The 26767-nt window shown below is 43.1% G+C and overlaps 8 protein-coding genes across 8 annotated transcripts; 5 read left to right on the forward strand and 3 right to left on the reverse strand.

Annotated features, from left to right (window-relative positions):
- The first annotated feature begins 1221 nt into the window (after positions 1–1221).
- Positions 1222–5348, forward strand: EAE97_000814 (uncharacterized protein). Its single transcript, XM_038871324.1, has 5 exons — positions 1222–1634; positions 1683–2195; positions 2247–2393; positions 2452–2835; positions 2886–5348. The coding sequence occupies exons 2-5, from the start codon at positions 1769–1771 to the stop codon at positions 4988–4990; spliced, it is 3063 nt and encodes a 1020-aa protein (XP_038737225.1). The 5' UTR covers positions 1222–1634; positions 1683–1768; the 3' UTR covers positions 4991–5348.
- Positions 5349–6576: 1228 nt separating this feature from the next.
- Positions 6577–7632, forward strand: EAE97_000815 (uncharacterized protein; the record flags this gene model as incomplete). The annotated part of the gene is made up of 1 exon (XM_038871325.1): positions 6577–7632. The coding sequence occupies one exon, from the start codon at positions 6577–6579 to the stop codon at positions 7630–7632; it is 1056 nt and encodes a 351-aa protein (XP_038737226.1).
- Positions 7633–8803: 1171 nt separating this feature from the next.
- On the reverse strand, positions 8804–9600 carry EAE97_000816 (uncharacterized protein; the record flags this gene model as incomplete). The annotated part of the gene is made up of 2 exons (XM_038871326.1): positions 8804–9132; positions 9183–9600. 2 exons carry the CDS (start codon positions 9598–9600, stop codon positions 8804–8806), a joined length of 747 nt encoding a protein of 248 aa, XP_038737227.1.
- A 1478-nt stretch (positions 9601–11078) lies between these two features.
- Positions 11079–13788, reverse strand: EAE97_000817 (uncharacterized protein; the record flags this gene model as incomplete). The annotated part of the gene is made up of 5 exons (XM_038871327.1): positions 11079–11367; positions 11452–12994; positions 13048–13379; positions 13432–13468; positions 13782–13788. 5 exons carry the CDS (start codon positions 13786–13788, stop codon positions 11079–11081), a joined length of 2208 nt encoding a protein of 735 aa, XP_038737228.1.
- Positions 13789–14412: 624 nt separating this feature from the next.
- Positions 14413–15990, forward strand: EAE97_000818 (uncharacterized protein; the record flags this gene model as incomplete). The annotated part of the gene is made up of 8 exons (XM_038871328.1): positions 14413–14583; positions 14638–14697; positions 14757–14810; positions 14866–14882; positions 14943–15093; positions 15186–15363; positions 15420–15536; positions 15677–15990. 8 exons carry the CDS (start codon positions 14413–14415, stop codon positions 15988–15990), a joined length of 1062 nt encoding a protein of 353 aa, XP_038737229.1.
- Positions 15991–16279: 289 nt separating this feature from the next.
- On the reverse strand, positions 16280–17728 carry EAE97_000819 (uncharacterized protein; the record flags this gene model as incomplete). The annotated part of the gene is made up of 2 exons (XM_038871329.1): positions 16280–17637; positions 17695–17728. 2 exons carry the CDS (start codon positions 17726–17728, stop codon positions 16280–16282), a joined length of 1392 nt encoding a protein of 463 aa, XP_038737230.1.
- Positions 17729–18364: 636 nt separating this feature from the next.
- On the forward strand, positions 18365–20017 carry EAE97_000820 (uncharacterized protein; the record flags this gene model as incomplete). The annotated part of the gene is made up of 4 exons (XM_038871330.1): positions 18365–18605; positions 18670–18926; positions 18985–19164; positions 19214–20017. The coding sequence occupies 4 exons, from the start codon at positions 18365–18367 to the stop codon at positions 20015–20017; spliced, it is 1482 nt and encodes a 493-aa protein (XP_038737231.1).
- Positions 20018–21406: 1389 nt separating this feature from the next.
- EAE97_000821 (uncharacterized protein) lies at positions 21407–23945 on the forward strand (the record flags this gene model as incomplete). Its single annotated transcript, XM_038871331.1, has 4 exons — positions 21407–21551; positions 21604–21943; positions 21991–23110; positions 23172–23945. 4 exons carry the CDS (start codon positions 21407–21409, stop codon positions 23943–23945), a joined length of 2379 nt encoding a protein of 792 aa, XP_038737232.1.
- Between the last annotated feature and the right edge of the window lie 2822 nt (positions 23946–26767).

The raw sequence follows: 26767 nt of genomic DNA on the forward strand, positions 1-26767 counted from the left end.
ATTTCACTCTGTGAGGTGTATTGTTCAATACCTACCTAGTACCGGTATACACCGTGGAGGCGAGAAAAGAAGTCCGGAGATAATTGTCCGCATTATTTGTACTGGGGTTGTGGCTTGTGGCTGATCTATCTGTGGCAGTGATGCAAAGGTACATGAATCATCTGGGCAAGGATTAGCTGAAAATTGGAAAATATATGAAAAATACCATGTCGAGCATGTGTTTCCCTTGTATCATGTTCCCACTCTCGAGCCACTCTCCGACTGACCTGACAGAGCAAAGTCCGATAGGTAAGGTAAGATCAGCCACTCCATTCTCTTTATATAACTTCCATTCTTACCCTACCTACCTACCTACGAGAGATCTTCGTTCCAAAATCGATAGATAATTGTGCAGTAAGACATGCATCTTTTACTTGAATCCCATGACAGTGACTATTCGACCCCGAGATCCAGTTATTCTAATGTCTCTTTTTGACCATGTAACCGATGTAACGGCCACCTCCCGATGTTGATCCGAGTAAACAAGGATAATTCCAAGTAGTTTTTGGGTAGGGTAAACATTGGTGAATCCACACCTCTCTCTCTCTCCCGCGGCTACATTAATGAAGCAGGATGAAAAGAGATGCCATTAGATGATGTCCTTTGCGTTGTTTTGTCTCAGTTTATCATCTTGTCTTTGGTCTTTTTGACTGTGAGTGCTGTGTGAATCTCTTTTCGTATCATTGCACCAATCTATCTTTTGAGCTGTGACACTTCTCTTCATTACGAGTATACAGTGACGAACTCTGACATCATCGTAATTTTCGATCGGCCCTCCCAACCCAAACTTCACTCAGAACAGCCAACTAATTGATCAATGCATACCCAGTAGAAGGAGAAAGGTATGAACTCAAAAATGAATTCATCGAATTTTTTCCATTCATTTACTTCCCAAATCATTGAATTGCATATGGACGAATACCAAGAAGGGCTTGAATTGAGGAATTCTTCGGCAGCTAGATTGCATTGGGCATTGGATAGAGTTTCCCATAGTAAATGTTCATCATAAGCTTTGAAGCCTTGCATGTGGATATGCTTGGGTTGGGAACGCCCCGGTCCCCTCCAAGTTTTTGGGCTTTTCCCTATGGATGAATTGATCTCACCAAGACAATAGAGATAGAGATAGAGATAGAAATAGAAATAAAAATAAAAATAAAAACTAGATTTCTTCTATTCTCTTCTTCTTCCTCTTCTGCTTCCTCTTTCTCTTCCTCGTCAACAAGGAATATCAAATACAAGTTGGAGATTGACAATAAGAGGATCTTATCTATCTTGCAATCCTCTTCTCTTCTCTTCTCTTTCTCTTTCTCTTCCTCTCCCACTATCTACCAAAACAAACATAATCCTCCCATATTCCCTATCACCCCGCATACCAACCTCTTTACTTTTCTTTCATCAGTCACCAATCAAAGTGCAACGAGATCCAACTTCAAGGTTGACTCAACAATCACCATCACCGAAAGAGAGACACAGAGAGCTTATTCTCTAATCTCACTCCGTAATTCCGGCTCTTCCGTCAGCAGCTAGCTTTGACACAATACCCATCTAATAAGTGCCGACGGTGTATGGTTAAATACTTCCAGACACATCTCTCGGTATTAATCATCGTCTGGCAGTTGGACCTGCAACTTACTCGCGTATAGACTTTCATATTCACCTAATTAGTTTCCATTCAAATTTCTACAAATTTCTACAGAAGAAAGAAGACACACAAACACACATTCTCATCATGTCGGCCCTCAAGAAGCGCCTCAGTAAATTGATACCAGATCGCATCGGCAAGAGTAATAACAATAGCAACAATTCGAGCAACGAAAATGTTCCACAGCTTGCAGATGGGATTGAAGGTTCCTCTGGATCCAATGGACCATTAGCAAGCACCTCTCAAAACAATGGTGCTCAAACGCCAGAACGATCTAACTCCCGACGAGTGAGTCGCGAGATTCTTGAGCAAAATAAGGCGAGAAGAAGCATGGATAAGGAACGTGTAAAGGCTGAGAACAAGAAGAAGCAATCTTTGGCAAGAATAGAAGATGAGAAGTTCTTAAAAGAAGGACCGGCAGCCCTTACGCAACTCTATCGACCATACAGTATGATTCAAAGTAAACATTGGAGACATGAGGAGAGAGCTTTATTCAAGAACATCAATTGGGCTGGTAAGTTGGCATTGTCTTACTACATACTTTCCTCTGCTGATACTTGAATAGAAATGGATGGACAAATCATTAGTTTCAGAGCTCGAATGCATACTTTGCGGAGAATGTCTGCCAAACTGGTATTTATCGTTTTCCGTCAACAGACTATGACAATTCAGGGAGTTTTGCAAAGCTTCAAACCTGAAGAAGAACAAAATGGTAAGTTTTATCATGAAAATTACTATGAGAAATACATCTGATCCGATTTATTTCACAGAACATGGTACAATTTCCGAACAGATGGTTAGAACTGTCGAACATTACCCCGCCGAAACGATCGTCGTTGTTCATGCCAAAATCCGAAAATCCCTCCAAACTGTTAAGAATGCCACAGTTCATGATTACGAATTGCAAGTTTACGAAATCCACAGAGTGGTTCCATTGACCGAAAATGTACCATTCACAGTCTACGATGCAGAGAATATCAACAGAGAAAAGGAAGTTGACATGGATGATGATTCCGGTGATGATTCGGTTGCAGCTAGTCAGCCAATGTCACCAATTTCAACAGATACACCAAGAGGTCCTCCTTCTCGTGCTTCTACCGATCTTGCACGCAATGCTTTTGCAAAATTGGATGATAAGAATTTGGAGAGTAGAAGTAAGCTTCCATCTTTGGAACTGGAAGATTTATAACTGACATTCAAAAAGCTTCCATGGATACAGGTCATCACCAAAAACGATCCCTCCCACAAAGAGTGAGATTGAACAACAGAATTATCGATTTACGAACAACTCCAGCTCAGGCAATCTTCCGTATCCAATCGGGTATTTGCAACCTTTTCCGATCATATCTCGACACCCAAGGCTTCATTGAAATCCATACACCAAAATTACAAGGAGGTGCTACTGAATCTGGTGCAACCGTTTTCGAACTCAACTACTTTGGAAGACCTGCTTTCTTGGCCCAATCCCCACAATTGGCCAAGCAAATGTGTATCGCAGCTGATTTCGAGAGAGTTTATGAAATTGGTGCAGTTTTCCGTGCAGAAGACAGTAATACACCACGTCATTTGACCGAGTATACTGGATTGGATCTCGAGATGGCTTTAGAAGAGCATTATCATGAGGCTTTGACTCTTATTGATGGTATGTTCAAGAACCTCTGGAAAGGAATTTACGACCGATATCAAAAAGAGATTGATCTCATTGACCAATTTTATCCACATACCAAGGTCGAATGGCTGGATGAGACTCCCAGAATCCCATTTTCTGTCGGTGTCAAGATGTTGGTAGATTCGGGTTGGGTTGAAGAAGATGGAAGTATACCATCCGAAACCGAGGATCTCTCTACTCGAGCCGAAATTCGTTTGGGTGCGTTGGTCAAGGAAAAGTATCATACTGATTACTATATCCTCGATAAATTCCCTGCTTCTGTTCGACCATTTTACACCATGCCTGATCCAGAAGATGATCGATTTACTAACTCATTCGATATTTTCATGCGTGGTCAAGAAATCTTGACTGGTGGTCAACGTATTCATGATGCTGAATTTTTGGAAAAACGTATGAAGCAAAAGGGTGTCAAGCCAGAAAGCATGTCTGAATATCTTGAAGGTTTCAGATGGGGAGCACCACCTCACGCAGGTTGTGGTATTGGTCTTGAGCGTCTTACGTACCTTTTCCTTAGTCTTGGCAATATTCGACTTGCATCTCTATTTCCAAGAGATCCCAAATCACTTCCAGCTGTACCTCCTACTCTGGTCCTTCGTCACGAGGATGCATCAACACTCCATCCAATATGGGAGCAAGAAGGAAAGGAATTTACACCCGAATTACTCCCATCTTTGGAGAAGTTAATCGCCAATTATGGTGATGCAGCCAACACCTCTTGGTTGGACAAGCGCTATCACGTATGGAGACATTCGACCACTGGTGCTGCACAAGGTTATGTCATCCATAACTCGTATGCCATTATTGTTGGAGAGCCTCTTTGCGATAAATCTCAAACACCAGCCATCGTTTCTGCCTTCCTCAATTACTTGAATACCGAACATAAGAATCTGAAGCCAATTTGGATGATTATCGGTTCTCGTACCGAAGAATATCTTGGTGAAAAGTTCGGTTGGCGTACTTTGTCTCCAGCAGCCGAAGAACGCGCCGATCCTCGAAATAACCCCGCAGCTAAGGATAATGACTTGGCACGCAAAGTTCGACATGCTGAAAAGGAGGGTATCAAACTTCAAACTCTTCCATTCAATGAACCCGTTCCAGAGGACTTCAAAGAGAAGGTTAATGCACGAGTCCAAGACTGGCACAAGAACAGAAAGGGTACCCAAGTTCATCTCACAGAAATTAGGCCTTGGCTTGACGAGGCTCATCGTAAATACTTTTACGCTCAAGGTCCAGATGGAACCATTCACGCCATTAACATTCTTCATCAACTCAGTCCTGAAAATGGATACCAAGTTAAATTCTCCCTGGAATTCCCAGGTGCCCCATCTGGTACTGTTGAATCTCTTCTACTTTACTCGATGAAACAATTGAGTGCAGCGGAGCCAGATGTCAAACGTATCACTTTTGGTACTGGTGCTCAACCACATATTGAAGGTGGAAGAAACTTGGGCAAACATAGAATTAAGGCGTTGAAGAAGGCTTATGAGACAATCGTCAAGCAAGCAAGATTATTGGGCAAGAGTGAGTTCAGAGAGAAGATGGGTACATGGAATGACGGAATCTATGTTGCATATCCTAAGGGTGGTTTGGGTGCTGGTGGTATTAGAGCTTTGATGGGTTTCCTAGAGGAAGATGGTTAGATTTCTCACCATGGGAATTCTATTTGTGGATGCGAAGGTGTGAGGTGGGGCAGATTGTGTCCCTGGGGTGAATTTGTAACTCTTAAGCAGAAGAAAGTAATTTCGTGAAGTGCGTTGGATGACTGGGTTAGGAGATGGATGGACGGCATGGATGGATGGGAAAGATACCTACATTGCTTGATTTGTTACTCAATAGTGTTATTTTCTTTGCTACCTTTCATTAATTGTTTGCCATCGATTGAGTCGATCGTAACTAGTCGAAGGAAATTGCAAATAGAATATAACAGATACACTAATAGATAAACCAAGGTGTATTTCAAAGTCAATAACATTAGCTAATCATTTACTCCATTATCTGAGTCTCAATCCCAATACTAATAATACCTACCTACTCCTCTCCCTGTGACCCAACCTCCCACAAACGAACAAAGAACTTCAACACGTCGGGCATCTGAAGAATGAAATCTCATAGCCTATTATGCCTACTAAGTATCAAACCCAAGAAATATATACATAGAGAAAGAAGAACCCGCATCGCCTTCTCGGTAATCGGATTTCGATATTGGTCGGTAGGTATTGATATGGATATGGATATTGATGTTGACGTTGAGGAATTGAACTGGGGGAAGGGGGCTCGGGGTTGAGAGGGGGTATTTGTGAGTTGTGAGTTGGGGTCGCCTATTAAATTGGCGTATCAAGTTGGCTGATTGGGTTAGGATACCCGTGCCGAGAATTGTGAATTGTAGGCTGGGTATAGGGGGGAGGGGGGGAGGGGGAGGAGGGTGGGGTGTGATATGATGTGTAAGCTTGATGCAGGTTTGTGTTTCGACGGTGGTGGATTTGACTGGGTATGGGATGGATTTTTTAGATTTTGGAATCGATTTTGGGATTTGAATCGGGTTTGATTGATTGATTGATTTATTGGGGGAATTGGGATGGAGGTGTGGTTTGCCGGGGTGGTTTGAGGGGGAGGGGGCGCGGGGTGTTTGAGCGTTTGGTTATTCGATATATTAATTACAGTTTTCTTTACATATATATATATATATATATATTTTTTTTTCTCTTTTTTTCTATGGGTAGGTAGGTTGGTGATGAGTAATGGATAACGAGTACATAGATGAATGAAATTGAGGTAGGTGGATATGTAGTGTTACGATAGATGTGATGGGTATTGAAGCCTGTCTGTATTATACTGACTACAGATGCTGACGCGAGATGGGTAATGGACGCTGGGTTTGTCAGATCAGATCAGATCAGATCGGATGAGAAGTTTTGATGCGGGGGAAGGAGATGCATTTGATGGGTAAAGGAAAGTCTGGAAGGTGTGTGGAAAATGTGGAAGGGAAAGTGTATAAAGAGGGGGAATGAGGAGATGAGATTTGCTTTCGGTGTCTGAGATTGTGTTTCTTTGTTGAGACTTGGTTGATAATATTTACGTAGATACTTAATATTTATTTGTGTGTGTGTGTGCATGTATACATATACACACTCGATCAAAGCGAAAACTAAATCTACAATTAATTGCTGATTGCTTCGAATCTCAGATGTCAAAAAAGCTCAATTCAACAATTGCATCATCATCCATCATGACATCCTCCTCACTCTCTCACCCTCTCCCCCCAACCATCAAAGCCCTCCTCCAACCCGACATCCACAGTCCCAAACTAATCCTCGCCACAATCCCCACTCCCGTCGCCACCCCCGGAACCACCGAACATCTCATCCACGTGCACTGCACCTCTCCCTGCGCAGGCGAACTCACCTGGGCCGCCAACTTCTCCGCCTACACATCTCTCCTCCCCAATCTCTCTCCCTCCTCCGTAACCACAAAGCTACAAATCCCGTGTTACGATCTCTCCGGAAGCGTTGTGACCGCGCCCCCAGACTCCCCTTTTCCCCCGGGCACAGAAGTGTACACGCGAACATCCTTTTCCCGACCCGGAAACGCACGCGCCTACACTATCGCGCTGACATCGGAGCTCGCGCGCAAACCGCACAATCTCTCCTGGGAAGAAGCAGCGAGTATACCACTTAGTGCGTTTACGGCATGGCAGGCACTCTATGTACATGGGGGCATGCGCTGCGTGTATGCGCTCGATGCGAAGATTGAGAATGAGGGGAAGACGGTGTTGATTAATGCTGCGGCGGGGGGGGTGGGCACGCTGCTGGTGCAGTTTGCGAAGGCGGGGGGCATAGCTGAGGTGATTGGGGTTTGTTCCGCGGGAAATGTGGAGATGGTGGGACGTCTGGGGGCGGATGTGGTGGTGGATTATCAGAGGGAGGGGGTGGGGGCGTGGGGGAAGAGAACGGGGAGGAAAGTGGATTTGGTGGTGGATTTGCTAGGGGGGGAGAATTTGGTGCAGGCGTGGAAGATGGTGAAGAGGGGGGGGAGGGTGGTGAGTATCAAGGAAGATCCGAATGCGGTGAAGCCGATGGAAGGGGTGGCGGAGGATGTGGAGGGGAAGTTTTTTGTGATGGAGCCGGAAGGGTGGCAGTTGGAGGAAACGGCTAAGTTGATTGAGAAGGGGCAGGTGAAAGCTACGATTGATAGTGTGTGGCCATTGCGAGATTTCGAGAAGGCATTTGCGGTTGTTGAGGGAGGTCATGCAAGAGGGAAAGTTATAATTAATATTAGCGAGTGAGAAAGGGGGGAAAGACTTATAGGAACTCTCTCGGCTCTGAAATTTGAAAAATGTTTTGATTTGTATAAATTTAGAATAATATAGGGAATTTACTTATTGTGGTCATGTGGTAATTTTGAAATCTTCCGAATTCGTAGATTTCAATTTCGTTTACCCCGATGGCTAGTACTAATAAATTCTAATTTTAATTCTAATTCTATGATATATATGAGGGCCAGCCCTCGAGCACCCATTCCTCGCTAAGCTCGTGTCCAAAGTTGAAAGTCGTTCCGTGGGTGCGCGGGTGGGGTCTTCCCCTAGCCACTGGCCCCGACCTAGGCTGATCGATCTGCCAGGCCAGATATGGAGATATAGCTACCCCCCCCGATTGGGCCATTTGCCGCGGGAATAATGTAGATTTATCATATGTGCAAGTGCCGCGTTTGTGTGCCAATAACTTCCTCTCGCAAACATTGTAGTATGGTACTGTTGCCTTCCTAATCGAGTTCGGTAGAAGAGTTCAAGTATCTAGAATCGATTCAATACTGTAAGGCTGAATATGAGTTTCCTTCACCGGCTTTGTCTAGCAGGCTCCAGAAAAGAGCTTTAGTCTTGACTACAATTATCATATAGAACACTGGATTGAATGATTGATACGAACACAGAACCATTTTTCAGCAAGTCATGGCAGAAGAAAAACATTTAACAACAACGATCGACGGCGCGGAATCTCCGCCTATGATCTTCTCGCTTGAAGAAGACAAGTCAGAAGCGAATGACAATATCGGTGACATTAACGTCATTGATTTTGAAATAGAGGATGACCCGCTCAATCCTATGAACTGGAAGTCATGGCTTCATTGGTCCCATGTAATGTTGATGTCGTTGATGGTTTTCGTTTTGTAAGGCAACCCAGAACGCGGAACAGATGTTCAGTGAGACCTGAGTGCTGACGGCTATAAACCTGGCTTCGCATTTTCCTTCATCAGTCATAGTAACTTCTACAGGCGAAGAGAGCCCTGCTCTAACGAGATTTCAACTTCTACCTTGATGACGTACATGAGAATAACGAACGGAGAGTCAAGAAATTTTTCTCATCTGTAGTCTACAAGGTCTGAGATTTCAAAAGTGACAAAACTTTTGACGAAAGTATGTGCTTAATACAAGAATCTAAACTCAGGGCATCAAAAAATCACGCAGGACGCTTAGCTAACCATGGTAGCTCTGTCTTTCCAGCTACATAAATACCATCACGAGGCTTCCACATCCACCAAATTAGCACCTGGCCAAAGTCGGATTCGAGCCTTCTCCATGTGTTGGTTGGATTATCCACACGCATATCCACGGCAATTTTTTCAATAGATGTCAAACCGAACTTTTTGTAAAGGGAATAGCCCATCTTGCTAGATTCCACAACCACCTCAACTCCCATTCTCTCGGCCCTCTCCATTCCCCATTGCATAAGCATACTTCCATAACCCTTATTGCGTTGATTTGTGTAGGTAAACATGTAATCTAGTTCTAAAGAGAGTGAGCATGAGAGTACGGGCCATGGACTGGGAACATCTTACGACAATGAGGCCTCCACAAACGTTCGCCCCTGAATCGATAAATTTGATTCAAAACCCGGCTTGCGAAATCTCGGCCAACACCTTCCGGATGCCAGAGAGCAACCAATTCCGGAGCACCATCTTTATAAGGAGAAGAGTATTCGTGGAAATTCCAGTTTGCACCACTGTAAACTACCCCCTTGGTGTCCTCGTCATCAGTCACGTATATCCAGTGGCTGGTAGGATCTTGTTCGTGATAAGACCAGAGCCTGACTTTGGACTCAGCAACAGCTTTGGCGTATCCTTCTTCGGTTGCCTCGGAAATTGGGAACAGGATATTCATGAAAGAGGTATAGGGATCATAGTTGGAGTCCCAGAAACAATCAACGACAGCGCTGAATTCGGCTTGAGTGGTGACTTCTTTGACGACTGGTGCCATGTTTCTGGTTGAAAGTCAAGTAATGTTTGTTGTGAATATGTTTTTGATGTTTGTGTTTGCAAGGTAAAGAAAGGATGTCGATTCTTGATCCAATTTATACTCGCGTAGACTTATATTGACCTTCCCATTCTGTAGTAAACTCGGGGTCTATTTTGGTCCTGGACAATGAGCAGGGATCTCAAGCATATTGAGGGTCGATATGAAGACAGATAAGAATCTCCACGAACAATGGCGCAACGGGAATTGCTTGCATGATTCAAGGGTCGAAGATATTCCGTCAGCAAATTATTGTCCCGGAGGTGTGTGCCAAGAACGGAAAGGAGCTGATGCACTTGAATCACACGTGGGTCAATGCACCTAGCCGGCTTGGTGCATACAATAGCGCGGCCGTATCTACCAAACTGCCTGGACCAGTTAATCAACTACAAAGATCCTCAGCGGACATCCACCTCCCTGCTACCAACAACTACCAACAAACTCCATGCAGGTTTTGAAAATTCCACCGCCAGTCTCCTTCATGCTACTTCATATCGGCCTTTCCGAGGTACCCATTGCGACTCTGTCTGCCCCCATGATGAATCTGTACCTGATATCTGCATATTTATTGACGTGACATGATTGTAAATCTTGGGGTGTTCACCAGCTGACCGATACCACTTCGACAACACTCACAGAGACCAATTGCAGCGTTACAACATATTAAATCAGAACCAGGATGTGTCTGAAGTATCGACTAAACCACCCTTGATACTACCTTGGTGGCATGATATTGAGCTGTGAGCCTTTGATTAGACAGCTCATCAAGTTTTTGAGAAAATACTTACACGTGGCCATTCATTTTGATAATGGTGATTACTCATTTCTCCAATCCTCGCTTTTTAGCCACTACAGCAACCTTCATGTTTACTTCCGATAACACTCAATGATGAAACGAAATATGGGAGTAGGAGAGCAACAATATACTCTTGTCGACTCCGAGGAAGGCCAAGTGGATGAAGGCACGCTCTATTAGGCAAGCCACCGCAATCCTGTCATTAGCAGATTTCGGTTGATCTTCAATCGCAATCTGAAGTAATATACCAGCAAGATATAAAGCAAAGACCCATGCAGTTAGCTACGATCACTCCTTAGATCTGGCATTTCGGACCTCAGGAAGGTAGAATATCTCTCGCTTAAGTCAAAAGGACGCGGGCACAAAAAGTAGATCATATGGGTTGACGATAATTTATTCTTCCGGCCTCTGGCTACGACTTTATCCGTTTCACCATCCATAACGTAGTGCTTAGCAGCAGATAGTGTGTTACCACGTTGACTTGTGATATACATGCTCATCAATGCCATTCAAACCATGTTCATTTTCCACATACCATTCATGATTATCCATAATCCTACGTGCTTCCGCACCTCCAAACCCCATCACACCAGAAAACTCATCATGCAGAAGTAACATCACTACCGCCCAACCCCTATGCCTTTATTTATCTCCTCGCGTCGAGATATGCCTTGGCATCATCCCATGTCTTCTTCTCAGCATCCTTCATCTCTGAGTCGGACAAAGTCTTGACTCCCTTATATAAAGCATCAAAGAAATCAAAGGCAACATCAAGATCTTCTACAAAGTTGATTGCGTAAGGAATATACTGATTAGCATATCTCGTTACTCTTTTCTCCTTATCTTCTTTCAATGATTCGGGATTGACACAGTCATCAAGGTAAGTTTTCACGGCGATTCCGAAAGCGATATCAATATCGTTATCAAATGGAAGACTATTTCAAAGATAGTTAGTGATTTGACCGCTTCAAAAGTTGATGATCAATTGAACAGGTGAATGGTGGAAAAAAAAAACGTACCTGCGACCTAACCCTTGATATTGCTTAACATCGCGGGCAACTTGACCACTCAAAAGCATCGAGGCGACAATGGCTTCAATTAGATCTCTGTCTGTTTCCCGAATAGATTTGATGATCGAATGATATGAAAGGAAATTCTTGCTCAAAGGACCAGTATACCCGATTGGGGAGTGTCTGACTTTCAGAAGACAGGCAACCCGACTTATGAGCATGCAGTTTGCTTTGTCTTCCTCTTCGCCTCGCAGTGGCCCTCCAATTAATTCAGGGTGATGGTCACGATTGTGGAGATTTTGGAAACGAATGAGCTCGAATGCCACAAATGCTGCTTCCTCGCTAAAGTGAACATCCTTATGTTTCTCGGAAATAGGTTGGATGGCTTTTAAAGTAGTGGCTAATGCTTTTCCCCAATTTGTGAGCTCGTGTTGATCGTTGATGTAGCCTCTGAGGTGAAGTAGACGCCACAAAGAATTGGAAAGAATCTCTGCTTTTGAGGAAAGACCAGTAGTCTTTCCTTTGCCAACAGTTTTAGCGGGGAGGTCCTTGTTATCGAGTAAGGATATCGCAGCAAAAGACAAGGTTCCTGCTTGTAATGATTTTGCTTCCACTTTCTTCAATTCAGAATCCTTTACACCCCATACATCAACTAAATTATTAGTCTGTGGCTGTAAGCGTCTATGGTTTAATGATGGCTTGTTTTCATCATCGAACCATAAGCGCATAGTGATATCCTTGTAGAGGAAACCACGATGCATTCGGGGAGCAATTAGGGCTGCAGAAGTTTCTTTGAGTGGCAAAAGAGATTCTGTAACTAGCTTTCGATATTCAGGTGATACAAAGCCATCGAGAGTTGGAAGAACATGGTATTCGAGAGAGTTGAAAGTGTTCATGAGACGCGAACTGATCACATCTTTTTGAAGATAAGAGTACAACTCTGCAGGTAGTTGCAAACCAAGATATTCATGATTGTCTCCTGTCAAGTGATCAAAATCTCTGATATGAATGCTTCCATCTGTATGCACAGTAACACAATGCTTGATACCCATCTTTGCCTTTCGGTACTTGTCAAGCCAATCTCGATCTTGCAAGTTTAAAATATCGTTAAAAGCCGTGCAAGTCGCACTAACCGACTTTTCCGAAGTTCTCAGTAGGTTGATAGCATCGCCAACATTGTAGGGTTGACGGGTGATAATTGATTGATCTTGAAGGGGAGGGAACGGTGGTAAAAATGAAGTTCCGGTCATTAATAATGCATCAGCAAGCATGTCTGGTGTAACATTGAGCTTCTTGATAATCTCAGACCTAACAACGCCTCTTAAGGATTTGTTTTCCCAATCCGCTGGGGTAGGTGGGTAAATGACAGCATCCCAGATGTCATAGAGGAGTAATTCTTGAGAGCCCATAATTCCATCAATGAATTGTTCATCATGGCGATCGAGGGCGGCGAGCTGAGCACAAGCACTAAAAGGAGCAGTCATGTAGTCCAAGTCTCTCGCAGTAAGCACTTCCTTTAGGATGTGGTATAGGTCTGTAATTTGGATAGCGCCTATATGAAATTAATACAAATGAACGATATTGATTCAACACTCAGACACTCACTGGCTTTGCGAAAAGCTGCGACAGCATCTGTAGGATTGCCTTGGTTATAAATTGCCCAGGCTTGTTCTGTTTCGGGTATAGCAGACTTCAGACGGCGCATAGTCATTTCCTTCTTGCCAACAACTGATTGACCTTCAAAAACGAAGTATGGCTCCATTTCATGCTCCTTCCACTTGTCCAAATCGTTCTCGATGTGTAATTTCAATGCCATGGGTTCTCCACCCAGGGCTGCAAGTAGAGGTTCATCGGCAGGGCCTTTCAAAAGATTTGACAGGTATGCTGTAGCTTCCACACCAATTTTTGCGTTTACTAAATCGGAAAGTGGCATAGAACTGTTTGTCGCAAATTAGCAGATGACTTCCTGCGGAATAATTGAGATCTTACACTACCCCAGCATCAATGTATGGGTCGCCAGTATTTACTGCATATGCTATATCAGTCCAATGCTCCGGAATATAGTATGCACGATCGTATGTGCTATCAACCCAGCAGACCGATGCCAACAGCGCATTTTGGATATCCTGATTATCATCGAAAGGATTTGTCGCCACAAATTCAGCTTCGGAAAACACTTCACGGATGATTGAGCCTAGCGTATCCTCCGTTCCGCAGCCCATTTTGCTTCTCGAAGCTCAAACTTTCGTAGAGGTGGTGGTGGAAGTTGAGGTTGAGGTTGAGCTCGCGATGATTATGGTTGTGGTTGAGGTTAGAATTGAGAAGGAAATCGAACTTACGAGGCATCTTGAATTTGGATCCTGAATATGATTCACGCGTTCTTCCCAATTATGATTCGATTCCTAAGTACTTTCCAAAAACGAAAGATGCCAAACCTTATATTCGTGTTGTGGCCCTGTTAAATAATATTGGAGGGGTGTTCGTGGGAAGGAACGTTGGTGGTCTGTAAGATCAATGATGAGTAAAGGGTGAGTTGAAGTTATTATGGGCTGATGTAAAAGAAGAATCTACAGTCGAGTATGTTGACGGGGTATCTGAGGGGTATATCGGAGTGAGATGAGTGTATATTTCAGAAATTGAAATGAATGTAAGACTTAAATGCGCAGAGGTGGTGGTTGTGTCTTCCAAATATAATTTTGAAATTGAAGTTCAGACCACAACCGCAGTTCGAGAAGTGTCCAAGCTCCCAAAAGGATCGGTTCAAGGCTTAGTGTCCCCATCCTCAGCCCGTCGTGCCGTCTCGGCCGTCTATCTTTTGGGCTCATCACGTGAAATATATGATAAGGGAGGTCTCTTCAATGAATTCTTATCAGAAGCTTTTTACAAATGAATATATTTCATCCCACCCTGGAAAAGGTATAAAGAAGAATCATATCCCACTTACATTCAATCATACATCGCTCAGAAATCATGTCGTCTTCAAACGAAGGAAGAATACCAGTCATTGATATCTCAGGCTCAGTACCTCAATCGGAAGTTGCTAAACAACTTGTGGATGCAGCTGCAACTTTTGGTTTCGTTTACATAAAAAATCTGGGGAAAGATATCCCTGTCGATGCCATTGATAGAACATTTGAGTTGGTGAGTAAACTTCCCTCGAATTTCCGTTATGATTATGGCTAAAACATAAAGTAGTCTCAAAAGTTCTTCTCTTCCCCGGTTGAAGAGAAGCTACCATGCAAAATTGCAAATAATGTATGTGATAAGTTGAGTTATATTCAGCCATCGGTATATGGCAGCTGACAAGGTGTTAGAATCGGGGATGGTCTGGAATGCATACAGAGAAATTAGATGAGAAGAATCAACGAGTACGTTATCTCGTCAACAAAACCATGCAAGATTTCAAAGCTAACAGATTTGCAGGTTGGTGATTTTAAAGAGTAGCTTGCCTTTCCCCTGCAACCCGTTCATTCAGGTCCGAACTAACTCTTGCCCCTTAGAGCATTTAATTTAGGCGACTTTGTCAATGGAAAAGCCGACCAACCGCTTCCACCTTCATTGTTGCCACATGAATCAGAGCTCAACGAGTTTCAACTCTATTGCCATAAACTTTGTCTCAAACTCCTTACTCTTTTCGCCATTGGTCTTGAGGTATATATTCCGAACAGCCCTCTTTAATCAATACTCTCATTTGCCGCAATCTACTTCATCTCAAGAAGATCAAAAAAGCTAACTTTCTACAGATTGACCCCGCAGCTGGCGGTTCCGACTGGTTCTCCTCTAGACATCACGGGGGCACAACAGGATGCATTCTCCGTCTGCTCTACTATCCTTCCTTGCCCCCAAATTCTGACTACCAACCCGATGTCGATATCCGAGCTGGTGCTCACTCGGACTATGGATCTATTACCCTTTTATTCCGTATGTCATTTCCTCAATTGCTATCACACCCCCAATCTGACAATCAATTCTTTCAGAACGACCTTCTCAACCGGGTCTCGAAATCCTTCCTCCATCCTCTTCTTCGGAGCCAAAATGGACCCCAGTTCCAATCCAGCCCCCTACTACAGAAAATGACCCATCTCCACCAATTCGTAAGCATATATTTCCCGCCCAAACTTTTGCACCTTCAATCCTCCATATCCATATTGCTTTTTCCAAACCACTCCCTCTGTTCACCCCACGAAAGGCATTTCCCTTTCCAAAAATGTAACTAATCTCCACCCCACCCCAGTCGTAAACATAGGCGATCTCCTCTCGCACTGGACGAACAATCTCCTCGTCTCCACCGTCCACCGCGTGATCTTCCCCAAATCTCTTCCAACAGAAATAGCAGATCGCTACAGTATAGCCTATTTCTGTCATCCTGTCGGCACCACCGTTTTAGAAAGTGTACCCAGTGAGCGCGTACAGAAATTTGGAGAAGCAAATGGAGAGATAGAAAGGAAGAAAGGAGAGAAAATTACAGCTGATGAACATTTGATGGGAAGATTAAAGGCTACATATGCTGGTCTGTATGAGGAAGATAAGGAGGATGAAAAGGAATGAACGTGAGGTGTGATCTAACAGCATGGGAAGATAGTAAGTGATATGTTCTTGGATTCTAATGCAATAGCAACTCTACCCATCAGTAAGATTCGCGCCAATAAAGGTTTTCCCTTCCGAAACGCTTGTATAGTACAATTGATGGAATCATTTCAAGGAAGATGCCGTTATATATCCCATGAGATATCAAACTTGAGTTTTGTTTTCCTCAGACAAGGTGACACTCACGCTCCAAATCAACTAAACTTCGAGTCCCCGCAATACTAGCATAATCTGTCTCCAGCCACTCGCTCTATGCGTCGGCCTTTTCTTCCTTGCTCTCAGTTATCTCATCCTTTTCTTCCTTGCTCTCAGTTATCTCATCCTTTTCTTCCTTGATATCAGTTGTCTCATTCTTTTCTTCCTGGATCTCAATTGTCTCGTCCTTTTTCTCCGCCTCCGCAGTAGGTGTTTCTTCTACAGGTGGCGCTGCGGCTGTTTCTGTAGCACTCTCCGCACCAGTCTCTGTCTTTGTGACCTTCTCTGCATTCGACAACGCATTCCATTCATCCAGATACTTCTCAACTTGTGGTCCCCAGACCTCCTCTCCCTTTTCCAAATCATCGTAATCCAAAACGTTCTTGCCCAGTTCAAACTGTCCTTGTCTGACCCTAACCAAACTGGTCATCAATCCCGCTGATCCCAAATCTGCGCCGAGATCATGGCATAATGATCGGACGTAGAAACCAGATGATACAGTCATGCGGATTTTGGCCGCTGGGGGTCCTTTCTTGACGTCTTCTTTGGACGGAATAAGTTGATCTTCAATTGGAGTTTTGTCAGAAGAAAGACCTCCTGACATCATCGCATCTTCCTTTTCTTCTTCGACTTCCTCCTTGGCTTTTTTTGTCGGCTTTTCCAAAACTAAGTCATCTTGATCATCGCCCATCTTTCTCTTTCTACTTTCGAAATCTTCCAGCGCCCTCTCATTCTCTGCCTCCTTTCCATTACTTGCTGGCTCAGCTCGCTCCTGCTTCCATAACTTCGCCGCAACATTGACTTCCGCATAACCCGCTTCTTCAGTTGGCGCCTTCCACTCATGTTCACCACCTTCATACCACTCTAGCAACTCCAATTCCGAGACATCAACAGGTCTTCTTTCAATCTCTTTAGGGATTTCCTTTCCCTCGCGCGCATATTCGTAAAGAGGCTTTCCATTCATTTTCAAAGCCGAAAACAACGGTGGAAGTTGCATAAATTTTCCTCGATATTTAGCAAGTCCTTTCTCAACCATTTCTCTCGTAATATGTTCATAAGGAGCTCTCTTCAACAATTTCCCATCTTTATCATATGTATCTGTCGCTGCACCAAATAATACAGTGGTTTCATAAGTCTTAGTACAGAGAAGGAAATTGCCCAATTCTTTTGTGCCTTTTCCAACTCCCGCAATGAGGACTCCAGTAGCCAATGGATCTAAAGTTCCTCCATGACCAATTTTAACCTGGACTCTCTTGCCTGACTTCCTGCGTCTTTGTTTTTGGTTGTGCCATTCGTTCTCTCGATTTCGAGTTTCTATTTGAATATAAGGTGCGAATAGTTCGGAGGGATTGAAATGGTGTTGAAGATCGCGAACGATTTGAGCGGAAGAACGACCAGTGGGTTTATTAATGGCTGCGAGGTTCTGTTAATTATATTCATCAATTGAAGAGCGAAAACAGAGATTCGTACCGAAGACGCCTTCCATAACCTTTCCTTTCGTCATTGTCCACCAGGCAAGTCTGGACATCTGCTAGTGTTAGGTTGTTATGGGTGGTAATAGATATCCGTTGGTCGATATGAAGTGGAGTTTACTTCGATTCTCCAGCTTTTTTTTTGTGCCATGGAAGGTTGCTGCAGTCTTAGCTTGGCATCCTTATCATCACGTGACTCATGCCTTATCTTGCGACAACATCTTTTATTCTTGAGAAATATATTTATTTGGAAACATAAGTCAACTGTAACAATTATCTTGGTAGAGAGCTTTCTTTTGTAATGTACAAAGAGTGCCAGTGTCAAGAGGAATCTTCAAGGACCAGCAAGGTCAGCAGTGTAACTATTACCTGACTGGATGGGTTTCGAGATTCATCATGGAGTTCTGAACCATTATCAAGGACTTCGGAATTTCATTTGGCCGACTATTATCTTTATCAACAAACACAGGCCATAGCTTCCTTGAGTTTGAGGAGGTTGAAAATAAAGGACTTCCAAGGTTATTACACTTGACCCCGTGTTACCTTTTTCTACACAAAGATATTGTTGAAGAAAGGAGTGTTTCCTCATCTGGAACTCAAACATCACGTGCTATGAAATTATATCGACTACTACATTATTCCTTTTTCCTTTCAACAGAGATCAAGCCATGAAAGCTTCCAGATCCCAAATGTTTGGCGCTGGCACACCTGGTGCTGTACCATATAAAAGTAATAACTCTTCAGGAGAGAACGTCGATAGAATGGATGTTGATGAGCCAAGGCTTGTTCTTCAAGATACGATTGTCTATCAGAAAAACCGCAGTGTTGCCAATGTATTCGATTCTGTCCTTGGTCTAGAATTGCGCGCTGAAGGTACACTTTGGGTAGAAAATGCGGAAAGATACAAATGTAAGTTCTGACTCTGGTAGATCCCAATTTCCATTCATTGGATCGATACCTAATGCTCTGATAGTCAAGAAACCAAATGGTTCACATTGTCAGGTTCAATTCCAAATGTATTCCTATGAAAGGGATGAGCTTGGAGCTATCATTCTTTACGTTGAAGATTCCGCAACCAAGTGGTGGGTTGAGCTTAAACCTTCGCAAAAGTATGTAGCACACTTCACAAGCATGGTAGAAAGTGCAGAGCTTAAGCACTTTGTTACCGATTACTATGAGCGTGTAATCAATAAAGAGTGTAAAGATGACTTGGCTCAGTTATGCTGGGAAGTGAGTTTCAATTGCTCTCCAATGTTGCTTCGCTCCAAAGGCTGATCCTTCATTATAGTATGGTCGTGAAGATGGCAGTGGACTGTTACAAGAAGATATTTTCGAAGTTTTGACTAAAGATGCAAATGCATTCTTTCTGTTGTCAGCTTTTCGTGAGGAAATTTGGGTCGATGGAGAGGCTCAGACCATGACATGGTCTAGTACAGAAATATACAAGCTTCTGAAGAAGCAATGTCATGTACGTATCTTTATATCACGTTTCAATCCTACAGGGCTAATTTTGACAGACTGCTTATAAGAGAGCCAATACGTTCGTTTCACTGGAACCAGGGCCAATGGCTGTCGACTCTCCTACAATTCCAGACCCTGCTCTAGCTGCTAGCGATAGTGGCGATGCACAAACCAATCAACTGGAAATGCTGATTTCTTTGATTAGCGATGAAATCGAAGACGGCACTCCTGTCAAGAAACTTACTCCCGGATCTCTTTGGAACAAGCTCTTCATTAAAGCCAAAATTCCAGACCAAGGCGACCCGGGAGCTGGACCACGTATTGCAAAATGTATTGTCTATAAAATTGGGGGGCTTCTTGCAGATCTGTTGGAAAGACGTCATCCTGATCTATTTATGGGCTCAAAGTTCATTGATGGTCTTCGCGAGGTGGGTCGTACTCGATATCCACCATACACCAAGCAAGTGACCACTGATCAACAATGGCAACAATATATGGATTTGTCTGAGGGGCTTTACCTTGTTCGTCGAAACAACAACCAGAACGATGAAAGAGCTGGCATTATGCCGATTCGCGGGTCCACAAAACTTCAGGTAAAGGATATATTTACTGGGGAGCTGGCACCATCTCGTCCAGTTCCACGTGTTGGAGGTGGACGCGTTGGACGTCCTCCAAAGGCTCGTCCAGAAGTCGAATTCTGGGATATTGAAGATGAAGACGAAGTGGTCGAGGACCCAATTGACACCGATGCGCCTCTGTCAGTAGAAATGGCATGGCAGCGTGTTTGGCAATTGGGCGGAGAAGAGAAAACTATTGGTGGTCGTGTTGTTCCAGCTCGTATTCAACGGTCCGGCTATTGATTTTTGGTGCTGTATCCAGGCTGGCGTTACCATTAGCGATAGGTAGATACCCCGTGATTCGATTTTTGGAATTTGAAAAATGAATACATGATTTACTGGGGCGTTGTTTGAGCTTTGCTTGTTGGTTTTTGTTGGGTTCTGATTGTCTCGTCCCTCTTTCAGTAATGATATCACCTTCGGCGATCTACCGTCTCAATCTATTTCACCACATTCTGTACACTCAGCCTGAAAGCCAAGATGTCCCCAATCTTCATGCTGAACTCGCGTAATGGTCTTATCTTCGCACTCGGCTGGTGGCCGACTCTCACATTATTCCTTATCAACTCCGCTAATCATCTTTGCGATCTAAAGGGGTTCCTTCAAATGAATCACATTACTTTCTTTCATCACATTAACCCCTTTTATGATTGGAAGCCTAGGCCGTGGAAAGGTTTCGGCCTAGGAATACATCTCCCTCGTCGAACTAGCCTCTATGCTTGTCGTCCGATCGATTGACTAAAATTACTCTTCTGATATTGTCTAAACAATTTTGATGTACAAGTGTACATGCTTATCGGAATTCTGATAGAGTTGCATTTGTAATTGCTTGTCTGTAGTCCAGCGACAAATACCAAAGGTTGGGTCAGCAAGTGATGACCTTTAGAATTCAATAGATTCAGCTTTATCCGCGTATTATGACTCGCGACTACATGGCGGGGAGTGCTATGGTGCAATATAAACCGCATCACCGAGAAGCCTCGCTGATTCATTCTTAGTCAAACAGAGAGTGCATATAAAGAGCGCACAACCCCAGTTGACTCCGTGAATGATTTGACAAAGCTATGCGTCGAAATAAATGGCATAAAATCTCCACCAAATCTGACTACGAAAGACATAGCTCAATTCTACAAAACATTGCTTCCTCCGTGGTAGTTAGCTCCTTTTCCATTGTAAGCGAGAGCTTAGTTTATTCGCCGCTCAGGGCTGTAGTAACGTACCACACTTTATAGTGTTATGATTACAACTGTTTTTGTCATTTTCCACTATATATTTACTCGGATGTAAGTCTACAAGCGTTTAATATATTAATTACATCATTACTTTGGTCTTTCCCCTTCTTTATTAGATACGGTGGAACAACAATCGGACGATATCCGGGTACTCCCGCTGGAAGTTTACCCGCAATTAATTAATACCCGATTGTTTGCACCTGTTAGATTATCGCCAGGGTGACAAATGGCTTCGCTAAAGATGCATTGTCGATCCGGCTAAACAATTCTTCAACATACCCCTCACTTATTTACCCCCGAGGTTCCGGCATGAAAATGTATATAACTATGTATAACATGTTTTAATAATATCATCTCAATTATTACTTGATAGCTTTGTGAGTAAGCTGTGATGCTCAAAATGCATCCGATCTCTTGGATCATGGTCTTGACCTTTTCGCATTTGTCGCTAAACGTTCAGGGCAAAAGTCTGTGGTCTACTCAACCGGCAACTTACCAGGATATTATTAGGACAGCCTATCCTATAGGAAATGGTCAATTAGCTGGTATATACCTCAACCAAGACCTTATTGAATTGTTATACTAAATAAACCATAGCACTTCCATTTGGTACGCCAGGCTCCGAGAAACTCAATCTCAATAGAGATTCATTATGGAATGGTGGACCCTTCGAGGATGCCAGCTACATTGGCGGGAATCCAAATTCCTCCGTTTCGTCCTCATTATCAGGCATTAGAGATTTCATCTTTCAAAATGGCACTGGCAATGTTACTGCCTTGATGGGTTCAGATGACAACTACGGAAGTTACCAAGTTCTAGGCAATTTATCCGTGTCATTACAGGGTATTTCAGGAGCTACGGAATACAAAAAAAGTCTTGATTTGAATACTGGAATTCATACTACTACCTTCAAGACTGCAAATGCTTCTTATACTACGTTCGTCATACTTTATTCGGGACTTGGCAATTTCTAACGATTATTAGTGCTGTATTTTGCTCCTACCCAGATAGTGTATGCGTTTACCAAGTCAACTCAACAACCACTCTACCAAAGGTCGATATCCACTTCGATAACATATTAACCGATAGCTCTTTGATTAAATCATCTTGTTCGAAATCTTCAAAATCAGCTCTATTCAGTGGTATCACTCAAGCTGACATAGGCATGATTTATAAGGCTGAGGCTCGAGTACTTGAATCAACGAAATCAGTGTCTTGTTCCAATACCACAGGTACTCTCAGCATAACACCATCTCGTGATCAGAAGTCGCTGTCTTTGATTATTTCAGCTGGCACAAATTATGATGCTACCAAAGGCTTAGCTGCAGATAATTATTCATTTAAAGGAGTAGATCCAGGAGCCTATGTTTCCTCTACAATCACGAAAGCTGCTTCGAAAACTGCTAAAACCCTCCGGAATAATCATGTGTCTGATTTCTCCGCTCTAATGAATAGTTTCACACTCAATCTTCCTGACCCTCTCGTATCAGCAAACAAGGAAACTGCCTCTGTGATTGCTGCATACAATACTACAGATAACACCCATACCGATCCCTGGTTCGAAAGTCTCTTATTTGATTATAGTCGTTATCTCTTTATCTCCTCGTCACGAGATAATTCTCTTCCTCCCAATCTCCAAGGAAAATGGGCATATGGTCTATATAACGCCTGGGGTGCAGATTATCACGCCAACATTAATATTCAAATGAACCAATGGGGAGCCGTTCAAACCGGTCTCGGAGACTTGCAATCCGCATTATGGGCATATATGAGCGAAACATGGGCACCACGTGGGGCAGAAACAGCAAAACTTCTATACAATGCACCGGGATGGGTGGTCCATGATGAAATCAATATTTTTGGACATACGGGAATGAAAACTGGAGATGAATATTGGGCTGATTATCCGGCGGCTGCGTCTTGGTTGATGCAACATGTGGCTGATTATTATGATTACTCGCGAGATGAGAATTGGTTGAGGGAAACGGGATATCCGTTGTTGAAAGCTGTGTCCGAATTTTGGCTTAGTCAATTGCAGAAGGATGAGTATTTCAATGATGGGACATTGGTTATTAATCCTTGTTCGTCGCCTGAACATGGTCCTGTAAGTCTTTCTCTCTCCAATGGTCAGTCAAAATTTAGATTGGTACTAATATAACTCATAGACCACATTCGGCTGTACACACTACCAACAACTAATCCACTCCCTCTTCACCACCACTCTTCAAGCAGCGCGTACCCTCTCCCTCGACAGCACACTCCAACAATCTCTCACCACCTCCCTCTCTTCCCTCGACAAGGGTCTCCATATCTCCCCCACGACCCAAATCCAAGAATGGAAAATCTATTTCCCCACCTACGAAAATACCACTCATCGCCACCTCTCCAATCTAATCGGCTGGTTCCCCAGCTCCTCTCTCTCCTCCTATCTCTCCGGCTACACCAACTCTACCATCTCCACCGCCGTTCGCAACACGCTTATCTCGCGCGGACCAGGAATCATCGATTCCAACGCCGGCTGGGAAAAGGTCTGGCGGAGCGCCTGTTGGGCGAGATTAAACGATACAGAAACTGCATATGCGGAGTTGCGATTGACGATTCAGGAGAATATCGCGGGGAATGCGTTGAGTATGTATAGTGGGAAGAATGAACCCTTTCAGATAGATGCGAATTTTGGGTATGGAGGTGCGGTGTTGAGTATGTTGGTTGTGGATTTGCCGGGTGGGGTTGATGATAAGGGAAAAGTGAGAACGGTGGTGTTGGGTCCGGCTATTCCTGGGGTTTGGGGGGAGGGGAGTGTGAAGGGGTTGAGGGTAAGAGGAGGGGGAGTGTTGGATTTTGAGTGGGATGGCGAGGGGATTGTGACAAGTGCGACGTGGAAGACGAAGGGAGTGGAGAATGTGAGGATTGTAAATATTGAGGGGAAATTACTTGGGTAGATACTTTGATTACTCTCTTCTATTTTTCAGAAATAAAAGTTATTCATTGCACAAACCTGCCTTTAACCTGATTTCTCAATGTCTAAGACTAGGTTGTAACATCTAGTCTTCGACATTCTATCTTGATCCATACAATGAGCAGAAGTCTCGTAGTATCGTATCAGCATCACCCGATTCTTCAAGCTAAACCTTGACTTAAGAAAGAAGATATTACAGCTAAACTTTCCTCTAAACAGCATCAGCGATCCTCTCCAGAAAATTCAACTCGCTCAATTAGTAGCATATCCTTACAGTTTATATAGACTTATCGACGAAATCCTCTTCGCTTCTAGCTCTTAGCTCCGCGGGGTAATCTAGACGTGACACTAACACCTCGCTTGATTTTACCAACGCTAGTGGGTTTCGGGTAAAGATATTCACTTCCACATCAACGGTTGACTCTGCAGGTCGGACTCATGATTCATCTCTTGATACAAGCCCCCCCCCCTAAAAATAATCATCAATCCCTAGGTCATCCACTTTTTCTACAGAGATGCAAGACTCGCTCACCCCGATAGTAGGTAGAGGTATATAAATAAATCCCGGAATCTAACATCCAACGATTAACTCCGATACTTCAATCCATTTTCGACGGATCCGAAGCTCATGATCTGATGAAAATCCAGTATACGAGACCCCGAGTAGTGAACGAGATTAGACTAGAGTAGAATAAAGATCTGTTTCTGGAAAGATGATACGTCTGGAAAGTGGAGTCGAAGCTGCGAAGAGTAGATATGACTGGTAATCTTGATTTAGTGACTTGTCTGTCTACTTGTTTGTGTAGAGTTGAGGAGAGAAGAGAAGATGTATGGCACTTTTATTTATTGTGTTAGGACTAGAACACCACAGTACGATCTCTTACTTCTTGATATGAGTTGTTTTTTCCAGTACCTAGTTGTTTAAGCTATCAACCACCAACAGAAAGTTTGACAATGATGAAGCTTTGGAAACTCGGATTCATACACGAGATGAATCAAAGGTTTGAGCCAAATTTGAACATCGAATGATATAGTCCCATTGTCGCAAAATTATTGACAAGTTCATGATCAGTCGAAAATGTGAACAGGATGAATGTTCTTGGTGGTCTTGAATCTTGGAGGATATACGGCGATATGCATTTATCTAAATAATAACTGGAAATGTCTAATTGTTCCCAGTGTAAAACATATTGAATTCCTTATTGCAACAATTAGATAATCAAACTTAGCGATAATCATGAGGCTATTTAAGATTTCAGTCTAATAATCACTAGAATACAAAAAAGCATGAAAAGGACAATAATACAGGTACTTAATCGTGATAATCTAGATATACACTCAGCATGAGAAGAACTGTAAAGTAGATGAAGAATGGAAGCAATGAATATATAAAATACATTTATAGAAAAAAATCTCTTTAGAATAATAATATTTTCTCGACTTCATCCAACCTCTAACCTCCAACGTTTAACTCCTAATTTCCCAAATAATTATTCGTGTACCCATAGATCATATCTTCATAGCTTTTTCCACCGCATCTAAACGCCCAATAATTTCCTTCTCTTTTGATCAATCCATCACGCCGATATTCGCTAACATAACGTAACATATCATACCAGAGTCCCTCCCCAACTAATTCCCAACTCCTTCCTCAACCCACTAAACCCAAACCCAAACCCAAATCCAAACCCATGCCTTCATGCTCATACTTATAAGGTAACCCACTCGTGGAAGACAAAGATGAACGGATCAATACATATCGTTTTCAACGCCTTCCTCAAATCATTAAACCGGATTCCTCTTCACTAAACTCAAACCAGAACTTACACCTACACCCCCAAACCCCTCATACCCATTAGTCATCCCACTTGCAGAAGATGGAAATAAAGATGGATGGATGACTATATGTTCATGTCTGTGGAATTTGTTGGGGGCATGAACCGGCACTATTATATCGAATCAACATCAGATGTCATCATGAAATGTAAAGATACAAAAACTAAAATGAAGACCAACTATCAGACTGATGAGGATGTCTCATACAAATTCTCAGACTGAGATAAGAGATAATAAGCCCGACGAGACTCATAAAAAAAGTGATGATGCCGAAACAGATGGCGATGGTATCTTGTGGGGACATGGTGGGATGTTATAATGGGTATAGGTCGTGGGGTAATAAGGCTGATGATAGGTGGAGAAGATTACTGGATGGAAATGCAAGGCTGATATCAGCGAGAGTAGATTTTCTAGTGATTGGCTTGACGGGGGCTGGGGTAGTTCCTGACTTTTGTCGCAAATGTGAAGAGAAGGTAATCAAATAAGTAAAAAGATTTTTCAATCCAAGTTCTTTTGAATCCAAGTCCGATGAATGATTGATCTAAGAATCAATCAAAGGATATTCTTGATGAGAGATTCTTGATACTTAAACGTTTTCTGCAACCCTCTTTCGCTTTCCCACAGATAGAGGCTTCGCCTTCCTAAAGGGAGGTAGAGGCACCATAAGCACTTTTATTTTGATGACAGAAAATGGGTTTCCTAAAAGGTGCAAGTGGCTCGCTAAAAACAAGCCGCTGCGCATGCATATGTAGGTAGCAGGGAACAATTTATGTCAGCTAGAATCAATCTGTGCGGCAGAATGATCCTATTGGTGACAAAACAAAAGCGGTGTAATACAACTTACTCCCTATAAGTAAGTCTGTAATTGCGCTGCATCTACGTAGGTACCTAAGGAGGTTCCTGCCATGCAGGACAATTTTCCGAGTAATCCATACTAGAGCTGGTGCAAGCCAAGACCGCCGATTTGTT

This window comes from Botrytis byssoidea (genome assembly GCF_014898295.1).
Source record: "Botrytis byssoidea strain MUCL 94 chromosome Unknown BBYS_002, whole genome shotgun sequence".
Classification (NCBI taxonomy): domain Eukaryota; kingdom Fungi; phylum Ascomycota; class Leotiomycetes; order Helotiales; family Sclerotiniaceae; genus Botrytis; species Botrytis byssoidea.